The sequence below is a fragment of the Mobula hypostoma genome, chromosome 20, assembly GCF_963921235.1.
Source record: "Mobula hypostoma chromosome 20, sMobHyp1.1, whole genome shotgun sequence".
Classification (NCBI taxonomy): Eukaryota; Metazoa; Chordata; class Chondrichthyes; order Myliobatiformes; family Myliobatidae; genus Mobula; species Mobula hypostoma.
The window spans coordinates 6,140,577-6,166,347 of record NC_086116.1 but is presented as its reverse complement, the minus strand read 5'-3'; the positions used below and the strand labels follow the sequence as shown (position 1 = coordinate 6,166,347).

The 25,771-nt window shown below is 47.5% G+C and overlaps 1 protein-coding gene across 1 annotated transcript in view; it reads right to left on the bottom strand.

Annotated features, from left to right (window-relative positions):
• Positions 1 to 23,720, bottom strand: part of itpr2 (inositol 1,4,5-trisphosphate receptor, type 2) — a 324,764-nt gene extending 301,044 nt beyond the window's left edge. Inside the window, exon 1 of the mRNA XM_063072308.1 lies at positions 23,222 to 23,720. Coding sequence (XP_062928378.1) covers positions 23,222 to 23,310 — 89 coding nt within the window. The 5' untranslated portion in view covers positions 23,311 to 23,720. The remainder of the gene's footprint in view (positions 1 to 23,221) is intronic.
• Positions 23,721 to 25,771: the final 2,051 nt, after the last annotated feature.

Sequence of the window (25,771 nt, the reverse complement as noted above, 5' to 3'; positions counted from 1 at the left end):
CTGTTTGACCCATCTCCAATCTTAAACACGAGAGATGCTGTTAATCCAGAAGGACACACACAAAATACTGGAGGAACTCTGCAGGCCAGGCAGCCTCTATGGAGAGGAATAAACGGTCAGTACTTTGGGCCGAGACCCTTCATCAGGGCTGGAGAGGAAGGGGGAAGGAGCCAGAATCTCTCACCTATCACTAACCAGGTTGTACTCCTTCACCTTCACCTCCACCCCCACCCCCACAAACCTTCTTACTCTGGCTTCTTCCCCTTACCTTTCCCGTCCTGGTGAAGGACCTCAGTAAAACCGTCAACAGTTTATTCCCCTCCGTAGATGCTGCCTGACTCGGCGAGCTCCTCCCGCATTTTGTGGTTGGCTCATCCCAAATCTGGTGCCTCTCACTTTATTGACCACTGATGAGCCGCGACACAGGGGGCTGCTGTAGATGTTCAATTTAGAACAGGAGACTACATTCAAAGCTGTGGAATATCGGGCATCGGGGTTCTGCTGCTCTGCAGTCTTGAAATTATGATTTCTTACAGGTCTTAGGCTGCAAGTATAAGTATTAACCTTACGTATTGCATTCCATCAGTCAGGCATTACTCCTTGAATTGAATTGACTTTATTACTTACATCCTTCATATACATGAGGAGTAAAAATCTTTACGTTACATCTCCGTCTAAACATAGAAAACATAGAAAATAGGTGCCGGAGTAGGCCATTCGGCCCTTCGAGCCTGCACCACCATTCAGTATGATCATGGCTGATCATCCAACTCAGAACCCTGTACCAAAACTGTGGTACTTAAACTGTGCAATTTATAGTAATTTATAATGACAATAGGAATGGAGATAAGCTTATCATGTTAACATTTTTGTGACACCCTTTTGCAGCAGGTAGTCAGAGTTTTCATGCCTTTTACAGAACAAACCTTTACAGAGGGTGACCCCATCGGTAAGATCAATCACGTGATACATATTCAAAGGGACCTCGCTGTTGCGGAGATGTGCTGTTGCAGGGGAAGGTAGGAGGAAGCTAAGAATGCTGAGCCGAAAGGTAATTGTTATGGTCGGAGCTGCACGGTGCACGGTGTTAAGCAAGCAAGGATTTCCAGCCTCTGCCTGCACCTGCATTCACATTCACATCAGAATCAGAAGTGATTCCGTAAGGTACATTGTCCCAGCTCTTTTTCTTTGCAAAAGTTTACTCACTAACAAAAGCACTGTATAATAATCGGAACATCTGCTACCCACCGTATGCTTTGCCAGTTGCTCACCGCACCTGCATGTTAGCTTTCAGCAACTCGTGCACAAAGACATCGAAATCCTTTTCAACACCAACGTTACCCAATCCCTGAGCATTTAACAAATATTCTGCTTTCACTTTCTCTGCACCAAGGTGGATAACTTCACATTTGTCCACATTATATTACATCTGCAGTCTCAAACTAAAGTGGGATTAGTATCTATAATGCACTCAAGCCCCTCAGTTCTTGGAAATCCCCTTTGTGCCCATAGAGACTGCCTGCTCCTTCCCCGGGGACACCCTGATAGGGACAGGCAGTCAGCTTGGGCAGAGCCCTCAACCGCCCACTGCCTGGAGCTGTGAATAGCCAGCTACCCAGGCCCAGGGGCAAGTTGGCCGGGAGATTCTTCTAGTGGCCCACTGCCCCCACATCCACAGCGGATGACTGAGATCAGGAGCGGGGTGGGGGGGGGGCTGAAGTACTAAAGCAGCAGCCCCTTCAGGTACTCAAACAGGGGCTTCAAGCTCTCACACTCATGTACACGTGGAACACTGACTCCTCATGGCCACAGAAAGGGCAGCTGGCGAGGCAGTCAGTGAACTGACTCTATAATCTGTTGTACACCACTGCTCTACGTACCTTCCACCCCAGGTCCCCAGAGCACAGGGCAAAGACCCCTCATAAAGAGACCTCCTCAGGGGGCCTCGCCAAGCACCAACCAGCGGATTCCCACCATTACAAGCCCCATACCATAATAATGCCATGTTCTTTCTAGTCTCCACTGTCAAACCTCTCTCAGTTTCCCATCCCACCGAGCCTCGGCAGAACTTGGGGACAGAATTATCTGCACACTCTTTACCTGATGTTCCTGCCCTGAATCGTCTTAATAGACCCCACTTGGAGTACCGTGCTCAGTTCTGGTCGCCACACTACAGGAAGAATGTGGAAGCCATGGAAAGGGTGCAGAGGAGATTTACAAGGATGTTGCCTGGATTGGAGAGCATGCCTTATGACAATAGGTTGAGTGAACTCAGCCTTTTCTCCTTGGAGCGACAGAGGATGAGAGGTGACATGATAAGATGATGAGAGGCATTGATCGTGTGGATAGTCAGAGGCTCTTTCCCAGGGCTGAAATGGTTGCCACAAGAGGACACAGGTTTAAGGTGCTGGGGAGTAGGTACAGAGGAGATGTCAGGGGTAAGTTTTTTACTCAGAGAGTGGTGATTGCATGGAATGGCCAACCAGCAATGGTGATGGAGGCGGATATCATAGGGTCTTTTAAGAGACTTTTGGGTAGGTACATGGAGCTTAGTAAAATAGAGGGCTATAGGTAAGCCTAGTAATTTCTAAGGTAGGGACATGTTCGGCACAACTTTGTGGGCCAAAGGGCCTGTATGGTGCTGTATGTTTTCGATATTTCTAGGTTAAGGTTATCCCCTCCCCCCAGTGACAGAAATAATTTCTCTCCTCCAGATTTCCAACACTCATTATCTTTGCATTCCACTAGATGATTCCTTGTTATATTTCAAAATGAAACATTATTTAAATAGGGGCCGTGGACAATTCTGATTCGATGGAGAATGGACGTGAAAGCACAGAGGAACATCTGGAGAAATTTCTGAAACGCCCGTTCGCTGCTGTCGTTACTGTGTGGTCGGGAATCTTTCGGAGGGTAGGCCTCAAAATCCCTGGCCTTGCCTGCTTTTGGCGACCGAGAAGGAGGTCAAATTGTTCGGACAGAGATGGCACTCAGTACTCGGTGTCGGAGATCTGATCAGAGCTCGAAGTTTTCGGATGACTCAGAGTCGGATTGTGGTCGGCATGGCAGGGAGAGTTTTTCTTCCTTCTCCCGTCTGCGTGAGATGTGGGACATTTGAGAAACTTTGAACTTTACCGTGCTTACGGACTTTCTTCATCAAGTTATGATATTGTTGCACTGTTTGTGACTATATGTTATAATGATGTGGTTTTGTCAGTTTTTTCAGTCTTGGTTTGTCCTGTGTTTTGTGATATCACACCGGAGGAAATAATGTATCATTTTTTAATGCATGCATTACTAAATGACAATAGAAGAGGACTACGTGTCTTCATAATCATATTTGTAAAAAGTATACACAGGAAATACAAAAGGTGACTCTTCTGCATTCAGGACAATGCAGCCCGACTAACTAAGCCCCTTTAACCTTGAGTCAGGTTATTTTTACGTTGCTCCTGTGCATACATGCTCTAGTGTAGTTGGTAGATGTGTTCTTCCAAGGTCACTATGACCAAGTCACACCAGTCAGAACTCTATGCAATAGTGGAAATATGGCCTTCTTACAGTCTCAAAGTAACACACAGGATCGAAGGTGGCTGCAGACTCAGTCAGCTCCATCATGGGCACAAGTCGCCCCATCATTGAGGACACCCTCACAAGGCAGTGCCTCGAGAACGCAGCCTCCGTCACTCGGGATCCTCACCCTCTGGGACACTCTTCTTCTCAGTACTACCTCTCGGAGGTTAAAGGGGGTGGCACAGTAGCATAGCGGTGAGCATAATGTCATTGCGGTGATAGCGACCGGGGTTCAAATCCCACCGCTGACTGAGAAGAGTTTGTATGTTCTCCTTGTGACCACGTGGGTTTCCTCCCGCAGTGCAAAGATGTAAATGTTAGGTTAATTGGTCACATGGCCGTTATTGGTCACATGGGCATTATTGGTCACATGGCCGTTAGTGGTCACATGGCCGTTAGTGGTCACATGGACATTATTGGTCACATGGGTGTTATTGGTCACATGGCCGTTAGTGGTGTGACGAAAGAGGGTTACAAAGAGTACACATAGATTAAGATGTTAACTGTCCTGTGCTGGCACCAGTGGGATCAACAGTTGATCTGCCACCTGTCTTCAGGAGAAAGAGAGATAAGGAAGACAATGGAGCAGCATTTGGAAATGTTAATGAAGAGACGGGAGAGTTTAACGGAAGGAGACACCGGTCTGAGAGCTGTCAAGATCGGCTCCTTTTTTGACCCCTGAACTGTTTGAAGTGTGATGGACAGGCGATACCCCAGCAGGGGGATAAAAAGGGACAGGTTTGCTAAGGCAGGACACACACGATACCACGAGGTAACGAGACCCTGGAAGCGGTGCACCTCCCACAAGTCGGTGGGAGTTTTTGGAGGGCTGGTCGTGGGACTAAGCCATAGACGCACAGGGTGGAAAGGTATGATTGGCAGGAACCTGCTGTGTGTCCGCCCTTGCCTGGGTGCCAGGTTCACTGCAGAGGAACGATCGTATCTGAAACGGAGGGGTCACAGTCGGTGACCTCAGAAGACATTACAAAGGGCTCGCCCGAAAGCTGACTGCAAGGAATATCGAAGGTCTGTGTGGAAGCCGTTTTGAATATTCATTCGCTTTCTCTCTCTCTCTCCCACGGCAGTGATTACTGTGAACTGAACTGAACTCAATTGAACTGAACTTTGCATCACTTTGAAACTGGTCATTTACCCCTAGACGACGATAGAGCTTGATTGATTCTATTATCCTAGTTCTGTGTACATGTATGTTTATCATTGCTGAACTGTTGTATTTATTATCCTTTTGATTAGAGTACTGTGTTGCTTATTTCTTTAATAAAACTTTCTTAGTTCCAGTAATCCAGACTGCAACTGAGTGATCCACTTCTGCGGGTTTGGCAACCCAGTTACAGGGTACGTAACATAAGTGAGGTTCTCGTCCGCGATCTTGAACGCTAAATTTGGGACGGAGTAAGTTGATTGGGTTAAAATTCCCGAAAGAAAGAAAAGGCAAACAGCAGAAATGGAGGTTGAGGAATTTCTAAAGGCGCCGACCTTGGAGGCATTAGAGGATGCCAGGAAAGCGGAATTGGCGGCTGTGGCCAAACGGTTGAATCTTGTTAAGGGGAAGTCGACAATGAGGAGAGGGGAGATGCACACAGCTATCATAGAGCACTATGTATCTAAAGGTGTGTTTCTCCAAGGGGAGCTGGAGGTGGTGTCTATTGAAAAACCTGCTGGAGACGCGGTACAGGTGCAGCTTGAAACACTGAGACTCGAGCACGAGTTCCGGGTATGGCAGCTAGAACACGAAGATAAAGAGAAACAGTTAGAAAGGCAGGAGAGAGAGAGACAGTTAGAACGGCAAGAGAGAGAGAGAGACAGAGGCAGTTGGAGCGTGAAGAGAAACAGAGGGAAAGGGAATTTGAGCTGGAGAAGTTAAAGATGATGGCAGAGCAGGGCCCCGTGCCGAACCAAGGTGGAGGGTTCCGGGCAACACAGGAGGTTAGGCTGGTTCCCCCATTTGACGATACCGATGTGGATCGGTACTTTCTCCATTTCGAAAAAGTTGCTACAAGTCAGGACTGGCCGAGGGATAAGTGGGCTGTTTTGCTTCAGAGCGTACTTAAAGGGAAAGCCCAACAAGCTTACTCAGCTTTGTCCGCGGAAGATGCCCAGAGGTATGAGGTGGTGAAGGAGGCCATCCTCAGGATTTATGAGTTGGTCCCGGAGGCATACCGGCAGAGATTCCGGAATGCGAGGAAGCAGTGGGACCGCACGTACTTAGAGTTTGCCCGTGAGATGCAGACATATTGTGAGCGTTGGTGCGCCTCGAAGGGGGTAGATGGGGATTATGACAGACTGCTACAGCTGATTCTGATTGAGCAGTTTAAAGGTTGTGTCCCTGAAGGTATGAGACCCTACCTAGATGAGAAAGAGGCAGCCACGTTAGCCGCAACTGCTAAGTTAGCGGATGAGTATGCGTTGACGCATGGAATGAAGTTTGTCCCGAGTAAAGGCTACCAGAAGGGTAGTCAGGACGGCGGGGAGAGTCCGCCAGAAAAGTCAGAAAATAAGCCGGGGCCTAGTGAGAAGGATAAGGTAGACCGGGAGCAGTCTGGTAGGAAGTCTCCTGGGGTCGTCTGTTATAATTGTGGGAAAGTCGGACACTTTGCGTCCAGGTGCTTTGCCCCAAAGAAGGAGACGGGGAAAGGAAAAACGGCGATTTTGACTGGCTGTATCGAGCTGGTAAACGAACCGCTAGGAGAGGAAAGGTCTGCCAAAGTTCAGGAAGGGCGCCAGAGGTTTATCTCAGCCGGATTGGTGTCGGTGAAGGAGGGGTTAAACCCAGTTCCAGTGCGGATCTGGAGAGACACGGGAGCGTGTCAGTCACTAATACTGAAGAGTGTATTAGAGTTTAGTTCAGAGACCCAGACTGGGGAGGTCAAGATCAAAGGTATTGGGGAAGGGACAGAGGCAGTCCCTTTGCACCAGATACACCTACAAAGCAACTTGGTCTCTGGACTAGTCACGATCGGGGTGAGGTCCGAATTACCGATGAAAGGCGTGGAAGTCCTACTCGGTAATGACCTCGCGGGTGGAATTGTGTTCCCAGCCGTGAGATTGACAAGTCAGCCTGCCAGCATTGAGGCCCCCGCCCATGGACTTGCAGGTTTATCCCGTTTGCACAGTAACTCGGCGGATGTCGAGGAAGGCTGCAGAGGCTGATATAAAGTTAGCTGAGACGTTTCTGCCAGCCTTGTACGAGGAGGGGGTAGAAAGTGAAAAGAAGGAACGTAATGAAACAGGAGGAAGTGGAAAAATTAAGGTAGATTTATCATTAGAAAAGAAGGACTTTATACAGGCACAGGAGCGAGACGAGGAAACAGCTCGCTGTGAAACAGTGTTAGGAAGAGAGCCAGTAGGCTATGGTGTGAAGGGGGAGGTGCTAAGGAAGGAAGGGAGACCAAGTCCCGCAGATGAGGAATGGGGGATGGTGCCAAAAATCTCTGGGGGTAAGATTTTTAACCTGGCGCACAAGGTACCCCTCGGTGGACATTTTGAGGTGCTGAAGGAAACAGTCGGCGGAATCATGAAAGAGGTTTACTGGCTGCACAGGAGGAAGGATGTTATTGATTATGGCAGACACGAACTGAGACGGTCACAGGCTTTTGATATGCTAACGAACCTAGTCGGTGTTAGCGCGGAAATCAATGAAGCTAGGGTCCCCCTGATAAGGGAAAAAAAACCATTTTGAAAAGATGAGTATGGTATCGACCAGATGGGAGAAGGCTATTGTTTTGGCCAGCTCTGCTGATAAGGTCTCTCCCTTAATCCCCGAACAAAGCGACTCTTTAGGAGAAGTAATTAAACGGCTCGCACACGTGTGTTTGATTGTCCCGAGATGATGCAAAGAACTGGGACGTTGGGTGGTGTTTGTCACGCTAGGTCAGCCTAGTGAACAACATTCATGTAGAATGAGTAATTCAGTGACGAAAGGGCTAACGAACACAGAAGTGTATATTGGCGATGTAATACGGCTGTCTGAAGCCAGCTTGATAGTGAACCTCGAAAAAAATGAGTTCGGCCACACGAAGGTCACTTATCTGGGAGTTGTGGTAACACAGGGGCAGCTGGCAGCAATGCAAGCTACAGTGAAGGCTATCGCTGACCTCCCAACCCCGACAGACAAGAGGGCCCTCAGAAGGCTCTTGGAGATGGTGGGGTATTGTAGGAAGTTTTGCAATAACTCTGCGGGTACTACCCCTCCCCTTCCTACTAAGCCCTTGCGAGAGGAAACTAAGTTGGGATGGGACGACCCTTATTATCGTGGTCCGGGACGAAACCCAATGAGTGGTTACACTGATCGCAATTCATCAGTGTTTTCGGCCACTATGAAGTTTGCTAAGTTGGAGCCTGGTTTAGGGGATTATTAATAACACATATAAAAGGAACAGAAAATGTGATGGCTGACTGTCTGTCAGGTGTTGACAACTTCAAACTCGCTGTATTAGCCAAATAGCTGATAAAGATGTATATTTGTGTGTATCTAATAATGTATTCATGTTTGTAATTTTTACCCCGGTAAAAATCCTTAAAGGTGAGGGGTGTGACGAAAGAGGGTTACAAAGAGTACACATAGACTAAGATGTTAACTGTCCTGTGCTGGCACCAGTGGGATCAACAGTTGATCTGCCACCTGTCTTCAGGAGAAAGAGAGATAAGGAAGACAATGGAGCAGCATTTGGAAATGTTAATGAAGAGACAGGAGAGTTTAACGGAAGGAGACACCAGCCTGAGAGCTGTCAAGATCGGCTCCTTTTTTGAACCCTGAACTGTTTGAAGTGCGATGGACAGGCGATACCCCAGCAGGGGGATAAAAAGGGACAGGTTCGCTAAGGCAGGACACACACGATACCACGAGGTAACGAGACCCTGGAAGCGGTGCGCCTCCCACAAGTCGGTGGGAGTTTTTGGAGGGCTGGTCGTAGGACTAAGCCATAGATGCACAGGGTGGAAAGGTACGATCGGCGGGAACCTGGTGTGTGTCCGCCCTTGCCTGGGTGCCAGGTTCACTGCAGAGGAACGATCGTATCTGAAATGGAGGGGTCACAGTCGGTGACCTCAGAAGACATTACAAAGGGCTCGCCCGAAAGCTGACTGCGAGGAATATCGAAGGTCTGTGTGGAAGCCGTTTTGAATATTCATTCGCTTTCTCTCTCTCTCTCCCATGGCAGTGATTACTGTGAACTGAACTGAACTCAATTGAACTGAACTTTGCGTCACTTTGAAACTGGTCATTTACCCCTAGACGACGATAGAGCTTGATTGATCCTATTATCCTAGTTCTGTGTACATGTGTGTTTATCATTGCTGAACTGTTGTATTTATTATCCTTTTGATTAGAGTACTGTGTTGCTTATTTCTTTAATAAAACTTTCTTAGTTCCAGTAATCCAGACTCCAACTGAGTGATCCATTTCTGCTGGTTTGGCAACCCAGTTACGGGGTACGTAACAGTGGTCACATGGGTGTTAGTGGTCACACGGGCGTTATTGGTCACATGGGTGTAATTGGTCACATGGGTGTTATTGGTCACATGGGTGTAATTGGTCACATGGGTGTTATTGGTCTGTTGCTGTGCTATATCTCTAAATAAAATAAAATTTTTAAAAGATGTGCACTCCACGTTTCAGGAACAGTTTGTTTCCTCCTCTATCATCAGATTTCTGAACAGTCCAGAAACACTATCTCACAATTCCTCTTTGAAACTATTTATTTATTTTTGTAACTTTTAGTAACTTTTAGGTCATGCATTGTACTGCTGCCACAAAACAAACAAAAATTTCATGACATATGTCAGTGATGATTGAGAGGTTAATTGGCCATTATAAAAGCGGCCGTGAGGCCTTGAATGGCTAGGGTTGAATCGAGGGTTACTGGGCAGTGTGGCTCAAAAGGATGGAAGGGCCTCAACATAGAATAAGGATGATTATTACAACATAGGTAGATAGATATTTGGATAGACTGGTAGATGGATAGATAGATAGATGGATAGAAAGATGGATAGATAGATAGTTGGATAGACTGATAGATGGACAGATAGATACATGGATAGACTGATAGATGGATAGATAGATAGATAGATAAATGGATGAATGAAGTAATGATAAACCTAATTCCAATTCCAATTCTGAGGACCAGGTCCATAAGACATAGGAGCAGGATTAAGCCATTTCGCTCATCAAGTCCACACCAATATCTGGATCAAGTCTGGTCCAGATATTAAGCTTTTCACAAGAGACATCTAATGGGCGTTCTAGGATTGGTACTGGAGCCCCTCAGTGCTCTAACCAACAAGCAAATTTGGGACAGAATGTAGGCCTCAGCCTATAGAACATAAACCAGACATCCCACGTCCCGGAAGTTCCGGGAGTCTCCCGCATATGAATAGTGGCTCCCTGATGCCCGCAAATTATATACAATACCACGGAAATCAATTTTTTTGAGAGCGAGTGCACGAGAGCGACCACGAGAGAAAGTGCGAGCGAGAGAGTGCGAGAGCGACCACGAGAGAGAGAGAGAGCGCGAGCGAGAGACAGAGCGCGAGAGCGACCACGAGAGAGAGAGCGCGAGAGCGACCAGGAGAGAGAGAGAGTGCGAGCGAGAGAGAAAGCGAGAGACAGAGCGCGAGAGCGACCACGAGAGAGAGAGAGCGCGAGCGAGAGAAAGCAAGCGAAAGCGCGAGCGAGAGAGAACACAAGAGTGACCGCAAGAAAGAGAGAGCGCGTCGAGAGAGAAAGGGAGAGAGAAAGCAAATGAGAGTGCAAGTGAGAGAGAGAGAGCGCGAGAGAAAGCAAGAGCGCACCATGGCAGAGTGTTCCAAAAAAAAAGAAAATATAAAACATACGTCACCCCAGACTACACTAAAGTGTACCCCTGCATAATAGGGGTCAAAATAATGACAGTGTTACTCGCTGCACTGTTTGCAACAGTGACTTTTCTATTGCCCATGGTGGGTTAAGACTGTAAAAGACATGTTGAGGTGAGTTTAACAGGTGTCATTTGTTCATTAGCATAGCTAACGTTGTTTAAACTAGCTGGCCAGCTGCTAAGGAGCTACTCTATTGCAGACATCCCACCTCTCCCGGAAGTTCTGGGAGTCTCCCGCAAATTGATGGTGCTACCTCCCGGAAATGAGTTTTTGCAGGGTGGGATGTCTGATAAACAGACTGAATTGTCAAATTTAACAACAATAACAACAAAATTACTCTGTATATATTATAACCCAGTATTTACAATCTTGCCTCAATTTGTGTACTATTCTTGTGAAAGAGAGCGCTGGCTTGCAGGGAAATGATCACCCAGGTAATGAGATACACGTGCTGCAATCCACAGGCCCAAATGTGCCAAGTTTCAAACAAAGCACAGACTCAGCAGGGAGATCACATTACACATCCATAATTATACCCTCAGTTTGCCTCGTGTCCAAGTGGGCACAGGGGAAATTCAAAAGGAGCCTTCACCGTTGGAAGGGAGGCACAGCGACTAACAACATCTCCTCTGGCAGCCCTTCGCAATCACGGTGATGTAAACTAGGCAAAAGCTGATTAACTTATCAAACATTGTCAGTGATGGATATCGTACATTGAAGGAGATCTCTGATGAATTAGCCCTATGCCCCACACCACCAGATTCAGGAACAGTTACTACCCTAGAACCATCAGACTCCTGAACCAGTGTGGATAACTTCACTCACCTCAACCCTGAACTGAGTTCACAACCTACAGACTCACTCTCAAGGACTCTACAACTCCCTGTTTTTCATTATTTGCACAATTTGTCCTCTTTTGCACATTGGATGTTTGTAATCTTTGTTAAGCATAGCTTCTCATAAATTCGATTGAATTTTTTTATTTTCCTGTAAATACCTGCAAGAAAATGAATCTCAAGACAGTATACGGTGAACACATGCAGTATGTGCTTTTGATAATAAATTTACTCTGAAGTTTGAACATTGAAATATTAGTCAATTAAACCACACTCCATTCAAGGCATCAGTAAGTAGCTCCCCATCTGTCTTCCTGTCTAACTGCTGATACTGATAATCACAGATGATAACTGACACCCTCTCACTTCTCTCTCTCTCTCTCTCTCTGTCTCTCCCTCTGTCTCTCACTCGCTCTCTCCCTCTGTCTCCCTCTCTTTCTCACTCTCTTGCTCTCTCTTGCTCACTCTCTCTCACACTCCCTCACTTGCTCTCTCACCCAGACTTGTGCACAGTGATCCCATGACCGAATTTAACAAAGAGCAAGAATTTCTTCCCATTGATGTATGAATGCTGGCCACAGAAAGACCAGCAAATGAAAATCATAAAACTGCCGATGCTGGAAACATGAAAAGGGGATTAGAAAGTGCTAGAAACATCCAGCAGCACAGTAGTGAAGCTGGAAGACCACCTGCCTCACAGCTTTTGGATTTAATCCTGACCTCCTATGCTGACTGTGTGGAGTTTGCAAGTCCTCCTTGTGACTACGTGAGATTCCTCCGGGCGCTCCGGTGTCTTTCCGCATCTCAAAGAAATGGGGGTTCGTACTTAAATTGGTCAGTGTAAATTATCCCTCGTGCACAGGCCAATGGAAGAACCTGGGGTGTGTAGAGCCAATGGCGCAGTCTGGTTACCCCATTACAAAACGATGTGCAGGCTTTGGGAACGGCACGTTATGGGCACTTAAGAAACTTTTAGAAAGGCAATGGATGATAGAAAAATGGAGGGAAGGGTTAGGTGCAGGTTAAAATGTCAGCACAACATCAGAGGGTGAAGGGCCTGTACTGTGCTATGCTGTGATGTTCTCTGTTCTAAGAGTTTTATCAGGATGCTGCCCGGTTTAGAGGGTCTGAGCTCTAAGGAAGGGTTGGACAAACTTGGCTTGTTTTCTCTGGACCAGTGGAGGCTGAGGAGGACTTGACAGAACACAATAGAGTTATGAGAGGGATAGAAAGGGTAGACCGCCAGAATTTTTTTCCCCGTGAGGGAATGTCAAATACTAGAGGGCACACATGAAAGGAGGAAAGTTTAAAAGAGTTTTTTTTTCACACAGTAAGTGGTGGGTGCCAGGAGTAGTGGCAGAAGCTGAGATACTAGTGGCATATAGAGAGTTTTTACATAAACACACAGTACTGTGCAAGAGTCTTCGATACACATATATAGCTAGGGTGCCTAAGACTTTTGCACAGTATGGAGTAATTTCATGTATTGCACTGTTCTGCTGCCGCAAAAAAAAATTCATGACAGATATGAATGATGATAAACCTGATTCTGACATGGGTCTCTGCTGTGGACCAGGAGTAGGAAGGGGGCAGGGAGAGGGGAATCATGTTGGGAAAAGGGGACGGGAGAGGGGAGGCAGCAGGAAGCACCAGGGAGGCATTCTGCAATGATCAATAAACTGAAGGTTTGGAATCAAGGTGTCTCAGGTCTGGGTGTGCCTACATCACTCCCTGGCCCTGACACGCCTTCTCTACCACCGGTCCCACACCTCTCCCGGGGGAGCTCTACTCCCGCCATTCCCAACACACCTTGCTACTGCCAGACTTGCAGACTTGCTTTCTGCTCCGCGTTGACAAATACAGTACTGTGCAGAAGACTTACGCCCCCTGGCTAGGTACAGTATACGTGCCCATGACTTTTGCACAGCGCTGTATATACACAGGGAATGGGGGGATATGGATCAGGTGCAGGCAGAAGGCCTTTAGTTTAATTTGGCGTCATGCTTGGTGCCGTCGTCGTGGGATGAAGGTTCTGCTCCTGTAATGTGGTGCCCTATGCTCTGTATAGCATGCAGAGATTGAAATGTGATGAATAGGTGCTGAAGACTGGCATGGATTAGGTGAGCTGGGAGCACCTGTTTCCATTCTACAAACTCAGCACAGCAGGTAGTGACCTGAAGGTGTTCCTCCAGAGGCACCACCAGACCTGCTGAGTGTTTTCACCACTTCCTGCTTTCACACTACTAACAGATGCTTGCAGGTACACTGCCTTGCTTTCGGCACGAGGTAAGCTGCCTTCTGAAAGCACCTTGGGCAACCCAGAACAGGAGAACCACAGTGACGCAGAGCACGTGCTTTCAGTCAGCCGATCCAAGTTGGGTGAGGTGCAGACGGTAGGAATGAATCCCAGTCACTCTCAGCTTTGAGAGGTTGGGACGGGATAAAGTTGGCGGGCCCAGTGCTGTGGAGCCTGAGGAGTAGGCCGAGTGGAGGAAGGGACCTGGGTAACCGTGCCACGGAATCCTGGGAGTATAAAGGTTAGCTTTATTTGTCACGTGTACATCAAAACATACAGTGAAATGCATCATTTTGTGTTAAATTAAATCAGCAAGGATTGTGCAGGGCAGCCCGCAAGTGTCGCCATGCTTCCGGCGCCAACGCAGCTTGCTCACAACTCACTGACCCTAACCTGTACAACTTTGGAATGTGGGAGGAAACCGGAGCATTCGGAGGAACTCCATGTGGTCACAGGGAGAACGCACAATCTCCTTCAGACAGTGGCAGGAATCGAGCCCTGATCGGTGATCAATGACTCTGTAAAGCTATTGTGCTAACCACGACACTACCATAGGTGGAACCTGGGTGTGAGCCGCAGGTACCTTCCCTGCCTCACACCCTCTCCAGCACCACCTATCTTTCTAAAAAGCCTCAAAGTCCGCGCGGCGCAGTGGTTAGTGCTCCTGCCTCACGGCTCCACCAATCCCGACTTCAGTCTGGCGAATCCAACCTGCGACCGCATGGGCTTCCTCCCGCATCCTAGAGGTCAACCAGCCACTGCAGCAGGTCAGAGCTGGGAGAATCAAAGAGGCGCTCATGGGCACGTGAAAGAGGGGTGAGGGGAAATAGGGAAGGAGAATGGAGCTGATGGGGATGCTCAGATAAGCGTCTACATGAACTTGATGGGCCAAATGGCCTCTTTCTCTGTTGTGTTAAGTAAAGTCATACAACCTTTCATACCAGACAATGAACGCTAAGGGAATAGTTCAGCTGTTAACCAGCCCAGGATCAGTAACTAGTGACTGCGTTTACTCACTGATGTGAATCTGGAACTGAATCAAGGTTGGTATTAAATTAAAAACACAAGAGATTCTGCAGAGGCTGGAAATCCAGAGCAATACACACAAACTGCTGGAGAAAATCAGCGGGTCAGGCAGCATCTGTGAAAGGGAATACACGGTTGGCATTTCAGGTCAAGATCCTTCATCAGGCCTATTAAATTAAGCACTGCTACCAAACAGTACCATTAAACGATGCGATAATCAGTAAATTAAGTGTGCTTTTATGCTGCAGCTTCAAGTTCTTGGGTGTCAACATCACTGAAGATCTATTCTTTGCCCAACATATTGATGTAATTATGAAGAAAGGAGGCCATCAGTTTTATTTTAATTAGAAGTTGGACTGAATCTAAGATGGCATCAGGCTGCAATCAACTTTGAGTCGTGGCACAGATTTAGTTGACTTTTAGTTTTTGTTTAGGTTTGTAAGGATGGTTTGAGGGACAGATAGGGAAATTAGGGGTCATCTTAGGGTTTCAGAATGCTGATGAAGGGGAAATTAGAGGTCAGGCCAGAGTCCAAGTCTCTGCTCCAAGTTCAAAGACCAGCGACCCAGATATGGGACATCTGTGGTTGGATGGCAGACGTTGGACCGGCAGAAAGTGGTCGAGAGACCTCCCAGGTCAGCAGGATCCAGAGTCAGAGTTCCGTGTGGGCAGGAGGAACAAGTTTCGGAGGGCTCCTGGTTCATAATCAGTGGGACCGGAGTTCAAGGTCTAGTGTTCGGGGTCCCATCATCGGCAAGTCCGGAGTGCAAGGCCTAGTGTTCGGTGAGCGGCGTGTCCTTGGATCAATGCCAAAGACTGAGGCCTGAGGGGTGAATTGGAAGTCCAGAAGTTGAGGCCCATTGGCCAGAGTCGAATCTAAGAATCTCTGCGAGTCGGCTGTGAAAGTCGAAGCCAAATGCATGCAGGCCTGAGTGTGCTGGAGGCCTGAACTGGGTTAAGGGATGTGAATGTGCACGGGGGGGGGGGGGGGACAGGGACTTGTTTTGCTGTTGTTGTTTTGTTACTCGTTGTGTTCTGTGTGGTTCTGCTGAGCATTGAGGGCGTGCTATGTTGGCACTAGAATGTGTGGCTATACTTGCGGGCTGCCCCAGCACACCTTCAGGTGTGTTGGTTGTTTAATGCAAACGATGCGTTTCACTGCATGCTTCAATGTACAAGTGGTAAACAAACTTGAATCATAGACCTTGAATCTGGAGTTTGAGGAGATTTTGAAATGTCACCAGAGACTAGCAAATCTCTACAGATGTATAGTGGAGAGCATTCCAACTGGTTGCATCACCATCTGGGATGAGGGGACCAATGCACAGGAGCGGAAAAGGCTGCAGAGGGCTGTAAGTTCAGCCAGCTCCATCAAGAGCACTGGCCTCCCCAGCTTCAAGGGTATCCTCAATAGGTGAGGCCCCAAGAAGGCAGCATCTACTATTAAGCATGGCCACCAGTCAGAACACGCCCTCTTCTCATTACTACCATCATGGAGGAGGTACAGGAGCCCGAAGTTACAAACTCAACATTTTAGGAACACTTCTTCCCCTCTGCCATCAGATTTATGAATGGTCCCTGAATCTATGAACACTACCTCAATATTTTTTGCTCTCTTTATAGATATAAAATCATAATTTATAGTATATTTTATGTATTGCACTGTACTTCTGTCACAAAACAACAGATTTCACAACAACTTGTCATGGACAGGAGTCTTGCGTGCCTCAGTGACCCGGGGAGCTATGTTGGCTGGAGCCAGGGCTTTAAGGGTCACCCATGCCAAACAGGACAAAGGGTAGAGGCCAGACTAAGAGTGGTCTACCAGTCCTCCAGCTTCAGCGTTCAGCTCAGGGATAGCAACCCTGACTAGTCAAACAAGATTGCTATGGGAGCAGTAATGAAGAATATTTCTGGATGGAGGACCTTCATTGCTACCCTAAATGACAGCAGCACAACAGGCAGTAATTAAGTGTTAGTGATAATAAACTTGATTCTGATATTACAAACCACCCAACAGTCTGAGGGGTTTAGAGGAACAAATTTGCAGAGAGATCACAGACTGTTACAAGAAACATAAAGTTGGTAAAGTAGGTGATTTTAACTTTCTACAAATTGACTGGGACTCCCATACTGTTAAAGGACTGAATGAGATAGAGTTTATCAAATGTGTTCAGCCAAATTTTCTTCATCAGTACGTAGAAGTCCCAATGAGAGAATGTGGGATATTTGGTCTGCTGTTAGGGAATGAGACAGGGCAGATGAAAGAAATTTGTGCAGGGGAACACTTTGCATCTAGTCAACATAATGCCATTAGTTTCAAAGTACATATGCAAAAGGATAGGTCGGGTCCACAGGCTGAAATTCCAGATTGGAGAAAGGCCAATTTTGATGATATCAGAAAGGATCTGGCAAGTGTGGATTGGGACAGGCTGTTTTCTGGCAGAGATGTACTTGGTAAGTGGAAGGATTTCAAAAATGTAATTTTGAGAGTACAAAGCTTGTATGTGCCTGTCAGAATAAAAGCTACAGATCACGTGTTGGGAACCTTGGTTTTCAAGGATAACGAGGCCCCGGTTAAGAAAATAAAGAGGAGGACCATAGCAGGTATAGGCAGATAGGAACAAATGAGGTGCTTGTGGAGTAGAAGAAATGCAAGAGAACAATTGAGAAAGAAATTAGGAAGGCTAAAAGAAGGCGTGAAGTTGCTCTAGCAGACAAGGTGAAGGAGAGTCCTAAGGGATTCTACAGATATATTAAAAGCAAAAGGATTGCAAGAAATAAAATTGGTCCTCTGATTGGTCATCGATGGGTGGAACCAAAAGAGATGGAGGAGATCTTAAATACTTTTTGCATCTGCATTAACTCAGGAGATGAACACTCAGTTTATAGAAGTGAGGCAAAGCAGCATCAGCCTCAGGGACTCTACACAGATTACAGAGGAGGAGGTGTTTGCCATCCTAAGGCAAATCAGGGTGGATGAATCCCCATGACCTGACAAGGTGTTCCCTCGTGGAGTGCCGCTGGGATTGATTCTGGGCCCTTCGTTGCTTGTCATCTACATCAACAATCTGGATGGTAATGTGGTTAATTCGATGACGCTGAGAGTGGGGGTGTCGTGGACAACGAGGAAGGCTGTTATGGCTTACAGAGAGATTTGGATCAGCTGGAAAATGGGCAGAAAAATGGCAGATGGAATTTAACACAGACAAGTGCAAGGTGTTGGACTTCAGTAGGAGCAATCAAAGTAAGTCTTATATGGAGAATGGTTGGGCACTGAGGAGTGTGGTAGAACAAAGCGATCTGGAAGTGGGATGTTACAGTATGTTGAAGTTGTATAAGATGTTGGTGAGATCTAATATGAAGTATTGTGTACAGTTCTGGCCATCTACCTTCAGGAAAGAAGTACGTAGGTTTCAAAGAGTACAGAGGAAGTTTACAAGGATGTTGCAGGGTCTGCAGGACCTGAGCTATAAGGAAAGATGGAAAAGGCTAGGACTTTACTCCTTAGAATGTAGAAGATTGCAGAGATTTGATAGAGGTATATGAAATTATGTGGGGTATAGATATGGTAAATACAAGCAGGGTTTTTGCACTGAGGTTGGGTGGGGCTACAACTAGAGGTCATGGGTTAAGGGTGAAAGTGAAAGATTTAAGTGGAACATGAGGGGAAATTTCGTCACTCAAAGGGATCTGCCTGCACGTGGTGCATGTGAGCACGATTTCAATGTTTAAGTGGTTTGGATAGGTACATGGATAGTAGTGATATGGATGCTACAGTCCGGTGCAGGTCAAATGGAATAGGCAGTTTAAATGGTTTCAGCATGGACTAGTTGGGCTGAAGGGCTGGTTCGTGAGCTGTACTTTTCTATGACTCTGTGACTATCACCCAGTAGCACATCTACAGCGATAAAGTGTTTTGAAAGATTGGTGATTAAACATATCAACTCCTGCCTGAGAAGAACTTAGATCTGCTCCAATTCGCCTACCAAAGCAACAGGTCCACAGCAGATGCCATCTCATTAGCTCTTCACTCAACCCTGGAACATTTGGGTAGCGAAGATGGATACATCAGGATGCTCTTTATCGACTACAGCTCGGCTTTCAATACCATCATCCCTTCAAAACTAATCAATAATTACCTCCTTGTGCAATTGGATCCCGGGTTTCATTATTTACATCCAGTCAGTTCAGATTAGCAAAATATCTCCTCCATGATCTCCATCATCACGATTTGCACACCAAGGCTGTGTACTTAGCCCCTGCTCTACTCACTTTACACTTAGGACTGTGTGGCTAAGCACAGCTCCAATGCCATTTGCAAGTTTGCTGATGACACCATTGTTGTAGACATCACTGTTGATTCAGTTTATAGGAGAGAGATTGAAAATTTGGCTGTGTGGTGCCACAACAACAACCTTTTACTCAAATCCAAGAAGACCAAGGAGCTGATTATTGACCAGATAGGAGGAAACCAAAGGTCCATGAGCTAGTCCCCATCAAAGGATGAGATGTGGAGAGGGTCTGCAACTTTAAATTCCTAGGTGTTATTATTTCAGAGGACCTGTCCTGGGCCTAACATAAGTCCAATTATGAAGAAAGTGCGGCAGTGTCTCTACTTTCTTCAGTGTTTGCAGAGGATCAACATGACCTTTAAAAATTGACAGATTTCTATAGATGTGCAGTGGAGAGTGGATTGTCTGGCTGCATCACAGCCTGGTATGGGGGCACCAATGCCATTGAACAAAATGTCCTACAAAAAGTAGTGGATACGGCCCAGTACATCATGAGTAAAACCCTCCCAAACATTGAGCACATCTACGTTGTCGCAGGAAAACAGCATCGATTATCAGGGACCCCCACCACCCAGGACGTGCTCTCATCCCCCTGCTACCATCAGGAAGAAGGACCAGGAGCCTCAGGACTCACGCCACCAAGTTCAGGAACAGCTACAACCCCTCAACAATCAGGCTCTTGAACCAAAGGGAATACTTTATTCAGTTTCACTTGCCCCATCATTGAAATGTTCCCACAGCCTATGGACTCAAGGAGTCTTCATCTCATGATATTTATTGCTTATTTATTTATTATTATTATTTCTTCTTTTTCTATTTGCACAGTTTGTTGTCTTCTACACACAGGCTGAATGCCCTAATTGGGCAGTCTCTCGTTGATTCTCTTACGGTTAGATTCCACAAGCAATCCACAAGAGATACATTTTCCACAAGAAAATCAATCTCAGGGTTGTATATGGTGACATATATGTACTTTGATAATAAATTTACTTTGAACTTTGAGATCAAACCTGTTATTATTTAAACAGTGCTGGAAATCTCACAGGTAAGCACTGGATCATGAGACCAAAAGGTATAAGATGTAGGAGCAGAATTAGGCCATTTGGCCCATCGAATCTGCTCCACCATTTCATCATGGTTGATCCAATATTTCACTCAGCCCTATTCTCCTCATATCTCATCATGCCCTGACAAACCAAGAATCTATCAGCCTCTGCCTTAAATATACACAATGACTTGGTCTCCACTGCTGCCTGTGGCAAAGAATTCCACAACCTCACCACTCTTTACCTAAAGAAATTCCTCCTAATCTCCATTATAAAAGATTACCCCCCCCACTTTCATTATATCTGCAAACTTCGCAACAAAGCCATCAATTCCATCATCCAAATCATTGACATATAATGTTAAAAAAAAATCAGTCCCAACACAGACCCCCGTGGAACACCACTAGTCACGGACAGCCAGTCAGAAAAGGCTCCCTTTATTCCCACACTTTGCCTCCTGCCAATCAGCCACTGCTTTATCCATGCTAGAATCTTCCCTGTAATACGATGGGCTCATAGCTTGTTAAGCAGCCTTACGTGTGGCAACTTGTCAAATGTCTTCTGTAAATCATCCCACACTCCCCATTGCCGGAAAAAAAGACCAAAGCAGAGCCCGTACTTCCCTGACCTACTGTCAGATTCTTGGTCCCTATCTCTCTTGGCTATCCCACTCCCGTCACTTCAACTTTTCCTTCTGTACCAGTTCAGATACCCTACCATGCTTTGTACCATTCTGCTGTTTGTATCATTTCTTAATGCATACATTACTAAATGACAATAAAAAAGGACTGTGTGTCCTCATAATCTAATCTAATCTGTTTGCGTCCATTGTTGTATTTATTATTACCATCTTTACTGTTTACCTTGGGGCAAGGAATTTCATTGCACCATGGTGTATATGACAATAAACTGATCTGAATCTGACCAAGTCCTGAAGTAGACTGGATCACTAACCACTGATACTACCTGAGTGGATGTGGAGAAGATGTTTCCTATAGTGGGGGGTGTTGAGGGCCAGAGGGCACGGCCTCAGAATAGGACATCCCTTTACAGCAGAGATGAGAAGAAATTTCTTTAGCCCAAGTGTGAATTCATTGCCACAAACGGCTGTGGAGGCCAAGTCATTCGGTATATTTAAAAGAGAGGTTGATGGGGCGTCAAAGGGAGAAGGCAGGAGAATGGGATTGAGGGGGATAACAAATCAGCCATGATGGAATGTTGGAGCAAACTCAATGAGCTGAATGGCCTCATTCTGCTCCTTTGTCGTATGGTCTCATGGTTGACCTGTTGAATGTTCACACCAGCGTCTTTGCTATAAATTCCGGACTAAAACTTTTGCAACATTTGTGCAATGTTAGTTGCAACTTTATGTTACATATGGAAGAGACCACATCATCCTACAATGCCCCATGTGGGCACAGGACCCGCAACAAAAACGTCACACACCAACCGATGCAACCAAACGCCGGAGGGACTCCCACACTGTTGAGTTCCCACAGGCTTCCCCCACCCCGAGCAGGTCAGGAAGTGAGCTGCCCCGCACGGGACGTGGTAGTTTAAAAATATCCCACCCATTCGAACTGTGACGAGGATCAGATTTCGCCAGGATCTATCAGGTGGGGTCGAACCGGCGAGCGTTGACCCTCTGGGTTCAAACAGCAGTGGGGCACTGGGAGGGCTGCATTGTACCAGCGGCAGCTCTGCCTGGGGCTCCCAGCTTCAACCCCAACCTGCCAAACACACAGACCCTCCGGCACGTCGGCGGCCCCTGTCCCGATCCCGGGCCTGGGACGGCTTGTTTTAACCAGTCGCTCAATAAATAAACAATGAGACAGAGAGAGACAGAATGTGTGTGAGAGAGAGAGAGTGTGTGTGAGGGATAGAGAGAGCGTATTAGAGAGAATGTAAGAGTAAGTGTGTATGAGAGTGTGTATGTGTGTGAGAGAGTATGTGAGACGGTGAATGTATGTGTGTGAGAGAGAGAGAGTGTGTGTGGGGGGGGGGATAGAGTGAGTGACAGAGCCTCCAACACAGCCTGTGAGGTTTCCGCTTTTAGAGCCTCTCGGGGGGAGAGAGGTGGGCAAAGATAAGAAACGGAGCGAGGGGATAAAGGGGATGAGAAGAGAGAAGGGGAGTGGGAAAAGACTAGGGGTGAGGGGGAAAATGAAGGGGAGGGGAAAGGGGAGAGGATGATGGGGAAGTGGAGAGGGGAATTGGAGGAAAGTGGGGGATGGGAGGGAGGAGGAGGGGTGAGGGGGAGAAGGAGGAAGTGAGAGAGGAGCAGAAGAGGGTAAGGAGGAGGGGAGGAAGAGAAAAGGGAGGAAAGGGGAGAGTGGAAGGATGAGGGAGAGGGGAGGAGAGGAAGAGCAGGAGGAAAAAGGAGAGATGGGGAGATGGGAAGGGAGGAGGCGAGGTGAAGCGGGAGGTGGAAGGAGGAGGGAAGGGGAAAGGAGAGGGGAATTTGGGAGCATGAGTGAGAGAGGGGAGGGGGAGGACTGAGGGGTAGCATGTGTGAAGAGAGGAATAAGGGAAGCGGGGCAGAGTGGGAGAAGATGGGACGAGGAAGAGGAAGGGAGAGTGAGAGAAGGTGGAGTGGGTGATGGGAGCAGAGTAGGTTGAGGAACTGGTGAGGAGGCTGGGAAAATGGAGGGTATGGAAAGGGGAGGAGAGAAGATTGAGAACTAATGTGGATGGAATGGGAAGGAGAGGGGGAATGAGAGGAAGAGGGAGTGGGGGTGAAGAGAAGAAGAGTGGAAGTGCAGGGAAAGCATTGAGGGGCTGGGCGGGGGTAGGTGATTGAGCGAGAGGGGGATGGGCTGCAGGGGAGGAGGAGGGGAGTAGGAGAGGGAGGAATGGGAGATTGAGGAAAGGGGGTATGGGAGAGGGTATGGGGAGGGGGTAGTGTGAGCGAGGGGAAAGGAGAAGGAGGAAGTGAGGGGAGGAGAGTGTGTAAAGAGAGGAATAGAGGAGGCGTGGGAAGGGCAGTGAAGGGCTGGTGAGATGAGGCGTGCGGAGAGGGACAGACGGTGGGGGTACAGCCCGCTGTCTAACAGCGGCCGGCGTTGCTCCCCACCCCACCAGCCCCCGCTCTTTTCACACCGCGATCAGCCCCGTCCCGGGTTCAGCGCCACTTCCGACTCCGCCTCGACTCCTGCGGGTCGGTTGTGCGGGCGACCCTCCACACCCCCCCCCCCGGGGAGGGCAGGAGAAGAGCGGGGGCCGGGGCTCCAACTTTGCCCGGAGTTGTCAGCCGCCGCGCCTGTCTGCACTCACCCCAGCGTGCTGATGAAGCCATTGACAGTTCCCTCGGCGTAAAGAGACACGATGTCCCCGATGTGGAGGAAGCTGGACATCTTCTCCATCTTCTCATGGTATAGGGTGCAGTCCGGGCAGGAGGGGGCTCACAGACTCCGGGGAGGTGAGAAGTGGCTGCAAGTAACCGGCCTTTCCCGTCCCGCGGCTCTCCACACACTCCCGGAGAGAGGCGGCCGACTCAGGGTGAAGAGTCACTCACTCTCCCTCCCTCTCTCACACCCCGCGCACACACACACACACACACACACACACACACGCACACAGACACACACACACACACACATACACACACACACACACATACAGAACGACAGCGCTGCAGCAACGCGGAAGTGTGCAGGAATGTCAGGGGTGGCACACTCTCTGCCTGTAATCTGCTCCCGATACCTCCACTTCCGCAAACTGACCGCGTGTGAAGCTCTCTCTCACACACATGCATACACTTATTCACAAGCGCACACGCAGCCATGTACAAACACACACATACACGCGCACGCGCGCGCTCATGAACAAACACATCCAAACCACCATCCACTCATGCACATACGCAGACACAGCCACAAACACACATTAATTCACAAACACGCATTCACACGTACAGACGTGGATATATGCACACGCTCATTGTATATTGTACACCTGTGCACTTGTAATGCTGCTGTGACACTGTAATTTCCTTTGGGATCAATAAAGTATCTATCATTGGCACACTTGTGCACAAAACACACACACACCATTTTCACAAACACACACACTCACATTCATTCACAAACACACGCACATACACACACACTCACACCATATTCACACACACACACACACACATGCACTCACACCATATTCACAAACACACACATGCACTCACATTCATTCAAACACACACACATTCACAAACACACACACACACACCATATTTACAAACACACACACTCACATTCATTCACAAACACACGCACTCACACCATATTCACAAACACACGCACACACACTCACACCACATTTACAAACACACGCACTCACATTCATTCACAAACACACACACACACACTCACACCACATTTACAAACACATGCACTCACATTCATTCACAAACACACACACACACTCACACCATATTTACAAACACACACACTCACATTCATTCACAAACACACGCACTCACACCATATTCACAAACACACACACACACACTCACACCACATTTACAAACACACTCTCACATTCATTCACAAACACACACACACACACACCATATTTACAAACACACACACTCACATTCATTCACAAACACACACACACTCACACCATATTCACAAACACACACAAGCGCGCACTCACATTCATTCACAAACACACACATTCATTAGACCACAAGGCATAGGAACAGAATTAGGCCATTTGGCCCATCGAGTCTGCTCTGCCATTTCATCATGACAGATCCATTTTTCCTCTCGGCCCCATTCACCTGCCTTCTCCCCGTAACCTTTCACGCCCTGACTAATGAAGAACCGATCAACCTCCACCTTAAATCCACCCAATGACCTGGCCTCCACAGCCACCTGGGGCAACAAATGCCACAGATTCACCACCCTCTGGCTAAAGAAAGTCCTCCCATCTCCATTCTAAATGGACGTCCCTTTTGTGTGCTTTTGCTTGACTGTGGGTTTGAATGTGTATGCATGATTGTGCATGATGTTGTGCTGAACTTAAAACCTACCCTCAGACCAATCTAACCACTCCCTCTGACAGAACCCTTCATTTTTCTATTATCCCTGTGCTTATTAAAGAGTCTGTTAAATGCCTGTGAAGTACCTGTCATGTACAACCATCCCTGGCCGGCCGTTCCACACACCCACTACATGGTGCTTTCCACAAAGCAAATGTCCATATCAAACAAAATTCAGCCAGCTGGATGAAAATGTTGGTGTCAACACTGAATAGAGTAGAAACATGTTCAGTGAGGCGACCTGTTGGAAACTCAAAGGGTAAATGAAAGCACAATTTCTCAGCCCCGTGGAATCCCGCTCTATCCAGTCATCACATTTGTCCCATAATGTGAGGTGGGGGAGAGGAAGCAGGAGGGATCTGCTGGGGTGGGAGGAGACAGATGCAAACACAAGAAAATGAGGGGTGGCAAAGTGCCTGCAGAGTGGTAACAACGCAGAGACAGAGTAACGGAGGCATGAGAGAGCAGGACAGAGTACAGGGCTGAGCCAGGCAGACATGAGAGTTGGTGGTGTAATAGGTGGGACGTGGGGTCGAGGATGGTGAAGAGGGGTGGAAGTGAGATAGGGAGTGGTTAGAGAATGCAGGCAGGAGGGAGACTGGTAAATAGTGATGGGGGTTCTGTGGGAGAGGACAGAGAGAGTCGGGGAGAGGGAGGGAGATGGAAAGGGGAAGGGCATAAAAGAAAAACAATTAAGCATGGAATGACAGCAAAGTGTAGATCACTGTTTTATTTATCTTAGAGATACAGTGTGGGACAGGCACTTCCGGGCCTTTGTGCTG